General features: G+C 39.7%; 1 protein-coding gene across 4 annotated transcripts in view; it reads left to right on the top strand.

Annotated features, from left to right (window-relative positions):
- ttc28 (tetratricopeptide repeat domain 28) overlaps positions 1-12,192 on the top strand; it is a 302,774-nt gene that overhangs the window by 127,991 nt on the left and 162,591 nt on the right. For all 4 annotated transcript variants that reach the window (XR_004219877.1, XM_004910608.4, XM_002932099.5 and 1 more), the window contains 2 exons: positions 3,757-3,904; positions 10,639-10,911. Coding sequence is in view for 3 of the 4 variants with exons in the window: in XM_004910608.4 (XP_004910665.2) it covers positions 3,757-3,904; positions 10,639-10,911 (421 nt within the window). In the remaining variant the exon portion in view is untranslated. The remainder of the gene's footprint in view (positions 1-3,756; positions 3,905-10,638; positions 10,912-12,192) is intronic.

Below are 12,192 nucleotides of genomic sequence, written 5' to 3'. Positions count from 1 at the left end.
TGTACAGTCTGTATACAAACCCCAAAATTGTGAACTGAGAAAACCTCCGCTGCTGTGAGCCAGAGCTTTAATGATCATTGCTCTTCTTTATCTTTACTCCCATTTGTTAAAGAAAGACAGTGTGACTGACATCTCTGCGTCTCTAGAGCTTTTACAGCTCTAGAGCTTTTTTTTGGCTGCTGTGATAGACATGCTAGTACCTGCGGTGGTCCAAATCATTACAAGCAGACCATCCATAAAGGGAGGCTTGAATGAAGGGAGGAGGGTAACGGTCCAGCTGCTACCCAGCCCTGCCTGTGGCATTGTATACATGTACTCAAATATACACAATTTCCTTAGACCAATTAAGTTCTAAAAACACTACCTTTTTCCTTTCAAATTACAGTTCCATTTATAAAAGGAATTCCTTATATACAGCCGAACTTCTCTACCAGTGTCCCATTACTAAGTCTTTGCTGCAGGCGCTTGGAATACTACACTGCAGATGAAAAATTAGCTTGTTAGCTCATACATTGCAATGTGATATTTTGTGCTTGATGTAATTTAATGACAGCCCAATGTGGCAAATGCCACCATTTGTGTCACAGGTCAAATAGCACGTCACTTTTCATTAGTATGAATATTTAATATATGTACATCTGTTTAGCAGCAGAATTGTCTGTCTCTTTTGTTTGTCATCTGAATAAGGACAAATGTAGTGTCCTTGTCCACTAGCTCCTTTTTACCATCATTTACAAGTGTATATTAGGGATGAGCTAACTTCTTTGCCTGGCACAGTTTTGTGGCGAAATTTGCTTTTCAACAAATATTCAGCAAATATTTTACCAAAAATATCATTTCACAGTGCCAAATTAGAATTTCTCCATGTGTTTTGGTTTTAGCAGAGAAAAAAAAAACTTGCCCTGAGAAAATATGAACAACCGCAAAAAATCCTCTGCACTCACCCATTATCAATATGTAGAAATAGGACATTAGGAAATGTCCTAATGTCCTATTTCTACATATTGATAATGGGTGAGTGCAGAGGATTTTTTGCGGTTGTTTATATGTATTTTGTGGTCACAGCCTCATTGCACCCCCGCCTAATGATTTACAATTTAGTGGTTGAGCACAACTTTCCCTTTTTCTTGTGTTACTGCCCACAAGCTGGTTCAAAGGGGGAAATGTAATAAAATTGGAGGTCAGTGGCAGCTGAAATGCCCTGTTACCATGCCTGATAATATTAAAAGAAAACACCCTGATTGATTCACATGGAGCAGTGAAAGTTGGTACATTACCTGTCACTGGTCCATGTGCATCAGCCATGGCACTTTTTATATGATATTAGGACCTGTGGCAGATAGAGGTGTTTTTACCATCGCTGACTTTCTCTGACCGCATTGGCAGTCAAACATCGCCCCAAGCCCACTTCACCCTCCGTGTGCTGTAGACCATGCATTATGCACACATGGGGCATTTTGTTGCCCTTGGGAATTTGTCCCTTTGCAACTGGCAAAATACCTTGAAATTACATTTGCATGGCACCTTGCCTGTGCCATTTAACTCATGTAATTGTGTGAAAGCACATAAAAAGGCATTGTCTCACATGGACACTGCAATTCAGGTAATGTGCTATGCAAAGGCATTTTATGGCATTTTGTCACCCAAATGGGAGTGCGATGTCCCACAGGCAACAAAACTCATGTCTGCTAAAATGGCACCTATCACCCCTATATTGTTTCCCCCACCAAAAGTGCAGACTATTAGAGCCCGCACTCCAGATTTTTTTTTAAGAAAACTGCCCCTGCTAGCGCTGGGCTACCCACACCAGGAGGGATCCCCCGGTGTGACAAGCCATGTTGCGGCAAACACATGCGCATACTCATTATGCGCATGTGTGTGATGTAGACGAGTGATTTATATTCACTGATCCTACATCAGGCCCATGCGCATAGTAAGCAAGCAGGGAGATCGCTTATTATGCACATGCATGCCAACCAACATGGCTGCCTGCACCGGGAGCTCCCTCCTGGTGTGGGTAGCCCAGCGCTGGCAGGGGGAGTTTTGTTTTAAAATGGAGTGCAATTATTACCCTATTATCCTGTACCTCTAGTGGGGGAAACAATATAGGGGTGATAGGTGCCCTTTAACCTTAACATGAATGGGAGGCAGCATGGGCAGTTTTGACCATTATCCACCAAAATTTGAGGCAGATTGCACAATGGCCTAAAGGTAGGCAGTGGCAACAGCTTAAATACATGGAGCTCCTATCAGTTCATACAGCTGAATCCTTCAGCAGAGGTGTCTGGGAGAGCTGCTATCTTATTACCTATAGACATGCCTCTGTTTGCATTATATCAGCTGCTGTGGGGTTAGTGGAAGTTTGACAGCACTCATATTTGGAGTGCAACAGTAAAGAGAAAGTCACAATGGCCTTGTGTCAAATTTCCATTTTGTATTTTTGAGAAATAAGTACAAGATTCAGCTTGAGGAGCCCCATTAACTGATGAGTTTTGATAAAAGCATGTTTTCCCATGACAGTAACCCTTTAAACGTTACAGTTTTATATTTCCATGGCAAGCAACTGCTGAGAAATCTGTTGTTGTTTGATTAAAATTGATTCTTGAGTAGAATGAGCTGAGCAAATAAAGAATCCTTTGTCATGGGATTAGAGGAGTTATTATACTTTTTGTTCATCATATTGATTTGTTTTACTTTTCTCATCCTAAATACACCAAATACACCGTAGTAAGTAAATAGTAGATCAGCGGACATTGCAGAGTGACAGGGGAATGGATTCATCATTTCACTATCACAGAAAAGAAGTAATGCAGTGGCATCTAACTTCAGCAGTGTGTAGGCCATTAAATAAATCTTACCGGACAGGCTCATTAAAGGCGTAGGGATAAAAGCTATTATGATGTCACTCAGCGTAATTTCACAAAAGGGTGATAGTGTCGCCATTTTTTTGATAATAAAGATTGGTCTTTGAAGATGTCAGTAAGGTCAATCAGTAACAAAAATTGAGCAGTGCTAGATTTATAAACTTTTTATTGGACAAGGATTTTATTTAAGGGAATTTATTTGTCTGAGTGGATACTGGTCCTAGCAAGGTGGCTTGATAATGTGTGACACCAAGATTAAAAAAAAAAGAAAAGGTATTCATTAATGACCTTCCAAAGGACGTCTGAGTCATGATGAAAGGTGAGCACTGGGGAATAGCAGACAAAAGACTGTTTTATGAAAGCATTGTCTACTGGGCATAAAGATGATGAGTTTGCTCAGTTAAAGATTAACATCAAGAGAGAAGTGATATTGTGTAAAGGAACATCAATACGATTCCAAGAGGTGGAAAAGGAGATAATTTAGCCAAAAAGCCTTATCACTGAAGCATTTGGTATACTTTGCGTTCTTTCCTTTTGTTCAGCAAGTTCTCCCTGTAATTGCTCATCCATTTGTTTAGTATCCTGACAAATAACAGGGCATAAGATAGTCCCACTTGTATATATGTATATAAATTGTTCTGTGTCAGTTCTGTGGAACATATGTCTTTCAGTTACTATGTTTTTTAGACATTTTATGGAGAAGCACCATACTTTATAGATAAGATTCTGTGGCCTCCCTAGCTAGTCACATGCTATTTGACCTGTTATTATAAAGCATAATGTAAACTATAATTATGCTTTAAGGTGCATGTAATGATTTAAAGCAATGTATTGGCAAATAATATGATAATAAAAGAACAAAAATAAAAAGCTGTCTCACTTTCTTTTCCAGGCATACTTCAGACAGGGTGTTGCCCTCCAGTATCTCGGTCGCCATGCGGATGCACTGGCTGCATTTGCTTCCGGCTTAGCTCAGGATCCCAAGAGTTTACAGCTTTTGCTTGGCATGGTGGAGGCAGCAATGAAATCGCCCATGAGAGGTGAGTGTCACTAACATACAACATGATAAATGTACATACCAAAAAGCTGTAATTAGTCTTTCATTAACATATTTTATGATATTTATAGAATACTTTTACTTGTGATATAGCAATATATCATACACTATATCCAATGTTTAGTTGCTATAGGGACCAGTGATGTTTGGTTGCTGTGGGCACTGGTGATGTTGAAACTACTATTTCAGCTACTGTACTGTTCCATAGAAATAAAACTTGCATAACTGAGCCAACAAATACTACTAAATTCTTTTTCAAAATAAAAAGTGTTGTAAACTTTTCATATAAATATGAAATATGCAACTTACCTGTAAATATATATTCAGACATTACCACTTTGCTTTCTAGGGTGCTGCCATTAATTCTGTGCTATGGGATAAAATCACAGATTATATTATATTATATTATGAAACAGATAGGCTTCACATATACTGACTAATACATCACTCAATAAACTCTCAGTTAAACACCCACAGGATGCAACAGTAACACAACTGGACAAAGGATATACTATTAGCCAAACCACATGATATTTTTCTAATAGCATGAAAATATGCTCTACTAATTGTGCAGGATGTCCCGCTGACTGTAATACCCAGCAGGCATAGCTGACTACATGCTTCCAAAATCCCTCTTGAAAATGTGGGCACACTTATTCAAATTACTTGCCTACCCATGCCTGTTTTTACCACTGGCAATTTACATTAATGGCGGTAGAAATTCAACTTTGGTTTGTTGCCCGGTGCTGGAGGAGATTAGGGGGCATATTTATTAACATTGGTGCTGCTGCCAGACACATGTAAGGTGTACTCAAACATTAGTTTTAGTTTAATCTATTACATGATAATGATACCCAGTGGCGGGAGTTAGGATTCCTGACTTGCAGCACTGGCATACTGATTGGATCCTGACCAGGGACTGTTTCAAGGAAGTTTCATTTTCCCCTGGGTTCAATAGTTTTCCTCTAGGTGGTGCTTTCTGTCCCACAGCCAAAAACCTAATGGTAGGTTGACTTCCCATGATATTGACCATAGTATTTGTGTGTGTTGGTTTGGTAGGGGAATTAGATCCAGTGGGGCAGGGACCAGTATAAATAATTACATTTTCTGTAAAGAGTGTGTAATATATTGGTGCTATATGACCTAAGTTGAAATTTTAAACACATTTCTTCACTGCTTATCCATTATAGGCCTCACCTATGGAATGTCCATTTTCGGTTTGGAGCCTTTTTTTCCCACTTTCTCATGTAATTTGATATTACATTTCATTCCCAGGCATTTTTTCATGAAGTAGATCAAGCTATGTTTATTGGCTAGAGAAATTTCTGCAGCAGTAATTTATTCCTCTATATAAAGCTATATATAGTCCTGGGGCAATAAAAAGAGGAAAAGCAACATCTAAGAACCAATGCTTATGATAAGGAAAGAATCATGGAAGAAAGTAGTCTCAGGGGGCTCCTTCCTAGACTATTTGCCACATACATTACACATAAGAAAGCCAAATGGAAAAGAACACATCTGTACACTGTTAATCACTTGTAAAGTATATTGTAACCATAAATCCTAAAACCTACTGCAATAGCCGCATCTTAATGACACTAAGACCATGATAATATGAAGCAATATGTACATAAACCAAGTTAAATTATATATTGATCCACAAATAAATCAGACTGAACAGGGCCAGATTCATTATTACCTCTAATTTGTTGTTGGCTGGGTGCACAAAACCTTTCCTTTTGTACAGACCATGCGTAGTGCAATGGGATGGATGAGCAAGAACTGAATTATGCATCACGTTAGCATGCAAGCACTCACAGTTCATTGTATTGGGCTTTAAATGTGGAGCTGTAGATTATTTCAGTCTAAAATTCTACATACACCATAAATCATTGCCATGACTTTTGATTGTCCAGTGTTAGTGACACATTATCATTACCAAGTCCATGTTTCCCCCTCCTCTGAAGAAGTGAGCTGGGTCTAAAGGCCCATTGTAATATACCTTCTTTTCCCTTCTGAACCTTAAAGAAAAAAGCTGCTTTTAGAACTTTACACTGAGATCCAGTAATCTACTGATGTGTGTAACTAGGCATCAGTCATATTGTATTTGTGTCAATGTTATCACTCACTTGTGCTGAGTGTCTCACAAACATACTACTTATATGCCTATAGTAGGCTTGATTCAAGGCAAGGAGGATCACATAGCTCCCAACTGCTATGATTTTCATGGGACAGTTCCTTTTTTGACAGCTCAACCCGCAGTCCCTGATTCTTAATGAGGGGTCCCTCATTTCCCTTTGATCCCCTCCACTGAACCATAAAAAATTTAGATACAAATGTTTCTCAAACTTAATTAAAAAGTAGCTTTTGGCAGAGAGTCCAGAAATCTTAACAAGCTTCACCTGCACTTAGACACATTGTTTCTCACATTTAATTAAATAAGTGGGCTTTTGGCAGAGAGCCCAGAAAGTTAACAAGCCACACCTGCACTTAGGTACTGAGACTTGCAGCTTAAAGGGCAATTTCGGTTTAAAAACTGTAATAAACATAAAACAAGAACCCAAAACCCCCTGAAATGTGTTCAAACTTTAAATAACCTGCCAAATTTAGTCAAATGGGAGTGGTATTTAGGAGGTGTGGTCACAAAAGGGGTGTGGTCAAAAATAATTCACCATACTGTGCACAGCATTTCTTTTTGTCCCTGTTGCCATCTTCAGAATGTTGGGAGGTATGGGATCAGAGTGCGGCAAAATTCTATGTAATTTGTTGTCATTATGGTGAAAGGTACATGGATATTACATTTTTAGTACAGCTTTAGAATCTGTTATTAGGAAAACCATTATTCAGAAAACTCCAAATTACAAGAAAGCCAGCTCCCATAAACTCCATTTTAATTGGAAATGAAAATGAGAGCACCGTCATGCAGATTCACTAAACTCCGGATAAGGGATCCCATACCTGTATATTATTTGTGGCTTAGAGCTTTATTTTGGTTGAGTTTTTTTTAGCAAACAAATTGCCATATTGGTATTTGTTCACCTTGCAAACTTATATATAGATCATTCAAGTAAATACTATTAACAGCAGCTGTCAGGAACAGATTAACTCTAAAACTGGGCCAGCAGACATAAGTGAAATACTTCCATCAGCCTCCAACAGCTACCCAGTCTGTCTCTCCACACAAACCAAGAAGCATTCCTGATTGTGTCTCAATGCCTGGCTGTCCCTTCCCATCCATATGGCTTTCCTGTAGAATTGAACCAAGGAGCAGCCTGGTACCCAAACTGCCAGCACGGAGCTGCTATCAGCCTTGTCAGCAGTGCTCAATAATCAGTAAATAAAAATAATAATTGGCAGGACACACGTTCCAAACAGTAATTGGCTTTGGTACATGGATCCTGTCAGCTGGGGGAGGCCCAGTCCTAGACACAGACCAAAATGAATACCTAAACAGAAGGATCACACATAGTGGCCAAGCTATGCTTGAAAAAGGTTTCCAGGGAAACCTTGCTGCCCCTGGTGCATCATGTGTACCATTCATTACATGCTTAGTTTTGGTGATTAGTGCAGTTACAATTGTTTCATAATGCTCCTGGCTAAACATTTGGCCTGTCTACATATTGAAATAAATACCTCCACATTTTCTAAACCTCTAATCGGATAAATACAGACTAGACTAAATCTGTCATAATTTTATTTGATTGAGGGGTATATCATTTTAGGGCATGTAATGTGCAAAGCCTATGTATGCAGAGCTACACCACTTTTACATTTTCAATCCAGTTAATCAAATGTTAAATCCAGTCTTACACAATTAATTTGAAGGTAGGGTGTACATCTTACTTGTAATAGTAGGGGCACCTTGTGCTTCTGCCTATAAATGAACTCTGGACTAGAACATGTTAATGGGAATTTGGAGTTATAAACAGGGAGGCTCTAAGCCAAGTTCTCAAACAAACAGGGCACTTTTGAAAAGCTGGTTACCCTAACTAATGACTCCTATATATACCAGGCAGTCATGCAGTCTGATATGAAAAAGTCAACCCACCCCATTGGGTCCTTGGATGATGGCACGCTACAGCTACCAACATGTTTTCCAGCAATATCTTGTGACCAATATCAAAATTACAGGACTACTTAACGTAATATTAGAATCCATTAGAATGAAATTAATCTGTTTTATTTATTCAGTCCAGTTTGATCTAAGCTTCAAAGTCAGACTAAAAATTACAGTTACGTTTTTCAGAGATATATGGGACTTGAAGTCAGATAGATTCACACGTAATACATTTATGCTGCTCTCTCCCTATTCCTATCTGATTTTATGGTGGGAGTGTAGCTAGAAGAGGCATTAGAGAACAAGGCCACTCTGTATTTTACTCACTCAATATTACTGCATCAGAAGCATGATTACATAATAGCACAAAAATATAAAAGTAAATATATTTGGTGCCTCATTTTGCTAGCAAGTACTTATTCTGATGAATACATCTCACATTACATTACTGTGATAATGTAGTGATCTCCTGTTTCATCTTGTGTAGTGCACAAGGCCTGCCGCTGGATAGACAGAGAATGCTTATCTTATTTCATTGCTATCTGTCTCCAGTCCTGTAGGACCTATAACTGGCCAGACTTTAATGATATCTCTGCTTGAATGCAGATAGTTCACTGAAGCTTATTAAGGTACTGATTGATGCACCCCTGATTTACCAGCCTGATTCTGAAAGGCTGAAATGTTAGGAATCATTCAAGACTGGCATTAAGTCCTTCCAAAGAAAGCAAAGGAGCTGTTAGCCATCTGTATACGATATCCTATCTTACTGATATGCTCTCGAAAAGGCATCCTTTCATATCATACTACATTCTGCTTTCCTTTTCTGGCTACTTTTATACACCTGCTACCAGCTTTTTTTTTTTTAATAACAGGCAAAGCAATATTAAATATAAATATATCAATTTTACTGTCAGCTATGATTAGAAGTGTAATTGCACTGCATATACGTATCATGTGGATATAGCTGACAAGATATGTTATAATTTAATTTTTCAGCCTCTTTCCTGCTGTCTTTTCAAAATTACCCTCTTACACTGTTTTATGTGTTCCTGCTTTCCAGCTCTCTTCATATTGTTACTTTATGTAGCCTGCACTGCAAAATACATTTTTTCCCTCAGTTTTACAGTTTGTGCACCCTGGCCACACATATTTCATTCAGTGCTGACTTTCTTTAACTGCCTTGCTCATATCTCCACTCCCTGACTATAAGACTCATTGTGCTTTAAAATCTGGTTGCAACATGGCATTGGAAAAATCAGACGGGCCACTACTCTGGGACTGGCATCTTTCTGCTGAAGTACATCTGTGTACACAAACAGACTGGAGCTCAGGTGGCTATACAGGGGCAGACTTTGGGCCCTTCAGACTGATTTGGCAACTTATCTGCTCTCTGATGGGCTTATCCGACTGGCGTATGGATGAAAATTGGCCAGATGTCAATTGGGCAGGTTTGATTTTCCCATTGGATCGAGCAGCACATTGGTTCGTTGATGCTGTCCTCACTCCGATGGCTCCTATTCCCTACAGCAAAACAAATTTGTCCAATATCGCCCACCTCAGGTGGGCATATTGGGGGAAAGATCTTATAGTGTATGGCAAGCTTTAACTGCTGCTGTTATTTGGTGTGAACAAACTTTCATCAGTTAGGCCCATCTTTCCTCTCGGCTGACAAAGCTGTAAATCTTTGTGACAACACACAGAGTTGGTTAATAGTATCAATAATGACCTTCTAGGCCAAATGTTTGGACCTTGGCCCAACGAATGGATCATCCCAATATCACCCACCTCAAACCTTGCCAAACGAGCAGATCTTTCAATGTATGACCACCTTAAAGCTGGCCATACACGCACCGATACTATCGTACGAAACCTTGTTTCGTACGATATTCGGTGCGTGTATGGCATGTCGGCGAGTCGACCGATATCGCAGGAAGTGTATAGTGTGACTTTGATTGAACTGAGCAACATCCCGAAAAATCTGCCAATATATGGCAAAATTGATTTTTAAATCCAAATTATAGTTTGTCTGGATGCTCAGGTAGAGGTATGAATACTTATCAGCTATGTGAAAGCTGGTGCAATAGCTTAGGAACCAATCATTCACTGTTACATTTGTAATAGGCATATGAAAATATTGCATATTTTGGTTGAACACATTGGTGAATAATTGTCTGTATATGTAAATAAAGGTGGCCATACATGCACCGATAATATTGTACGAAACCTCGTTTCGTATGATGTTCGGTGCGTGTATGGTATGTCGGCGAGTCGACCGATATCGCAGGAAGCTGCTGATATCGGCCGACTCGCCGATCGGACCAGTTTGAAAATTTTGATCGGGAGCCATAGAAGGCGCCTGACCAAAATCTCCCTTTAGCGCTGAATCGGCAGAAGGAAGTAGAAATCCTATTGTTTCTACCTCCTTACCTGCCGATTCAGCCCTGAATGGTGTGTGGCGGATCTGACTATGTTTAGTGCGACCGATGGTCACACGAAACATTGTCAGATCGCCACGTGTATGGCCAGCTTAAGTTCCATTGTTGATTGTCATTGTGTCTGTTGTAGTCTTCTAACATTATAACTAATACAAAATATCAACAAAGTTCAAAATCCTTTTGACTGTACTTCTAACAACTTTTTGCCATTACTGGTTCTTTCAGAATCTCTGGAACCAACTTATCAGCAACTACAAAAAATGAAACTGGACAAGAGCCCCTTCGTTGTTGTGTCGGTGATTGGACAAGAACTACTGACTGCTGGTCATCATGGGGCCTCAGTGGTTGTGTTAGAAGCTGCACTGAAAATTGGAACTTGCAGCCTAAAACTGAGGGGCTCTGTGTTTTCTGCGCTAAGCAGTGCTTACTGGTCTCTCGGCAACACAGAGAAAAGTACAGGATATATGCAACAGGACTTGGATGTGGCAAAGACTCTAGGTAAGAGCATGGCTTTTTTTTTATTTACACTGTATGCCAACAAGCATCTATGTTCAAATGAAAACAGACCTGTGTGGGTGGCACGGAGGCAGAGAAAGGGTAAAGGAACTTGGCATGGAGTTAGAAAAAGCACATGTAATCTAACACTGTATATGTGGACAAATGCCTGACTAGATGTATATGTATTCCACGGTATACTTGTATAATGCTTATGTATGGGTATTTATATCATTGCATAAGTCTATACATTCCTGCCTTGACACAGGCAGCTTCAAGTATTGGCCCCTTTCCATATGCCTTGTCACCCTACTTACCAAAACACTCAGATGGACTCTTTTATGGGTTGAAAAGGTTGCAGCCAAATTTATTACCCATAAGTTAACCATCCTATACTTTACATTTAACCAGCATAATAAAAATTAAAGTAAAACTATGCAACTGGATCCCCCCACTAGCTGCTCTTATGGAGATCCATTTACCCACAATCTTGGAAATCCTGAGACTAACCCCTTGTATTTACCCCTACCTTTATAACAGCAGCTAATATCTGAAAACCCTTAGTTTAAGTTCTAAACAGCTTCTGCCATCACTCCTGTTCCTTTTCTTTTTGCCCTTACTGTAATCCCACAAAGTTGCGACTGTGAATTTTCCATGCTCCCCATTATTATCACCCACAATAAAGGGCTGGCAGTCAGGGCTGCAAAGGCAAAATGATGCTGAGATCCTCCTGCTCTGTACTAGCTAATCACTAGCTCACTGCTTCTCCCACAGCCCTTTCAATCTATTCCTTCCTGGGTCCACTTCCTAGCCCTGTCCCGACCCAAGGTGTAACTTGGTCACTCCGGGCCCCCCTGCAGAAAAATGTTCTGAGGGGGCCTTGTGCGACCAGTCCCTCCTCCCCAACTGTGCCGCTATATTTAAAGGTAGGAGGAGGGGCTGGGAAGGAGGGACTATAATACAGCAGACTTCTGTATACATAGTTACACCACTGGTCCATTCACTTCCCTATGATCCCTGCCCCTTTATTTCGGTATATTTATGGCTAGTTATTTTTTTGTACTTTCATGCCTGCGACTGTATCTTACTATATGCAGATCTGTTTGTGTCTGTATATTCCATTTGTGTATATGTGGCTATGTGTATGCAGAAATGCATTACAGTGCCAGTAATCCAGAAAGACAAGAGGAAAGTCTTAAGATATTTAGATGTGAAAGGTTTTTTGTGTGTTTGAGATTTGGTGAAGGTGATTTCAAGGCAAGGGCTATCTCCAGAGCAAAATAA

This window comes from Xenopus tropicalis, chromosome 1, assembly GCF_000004195.4.
Source record: "Xenopus tropicalis strain Nigerian chromosome 1, UCB_Xtro_10.0, whole genome shotgun sequence".
NCBI lineage: Eukaryota > Metazoa > Chordata > Amphibia > Anura > Pipidae > Xenopus > Xenopus tropicalis.
Note: the sequence above shows the minus strand (reverse complement) of the source record. Positions and strands in the feature narration are given on the sequence as shown.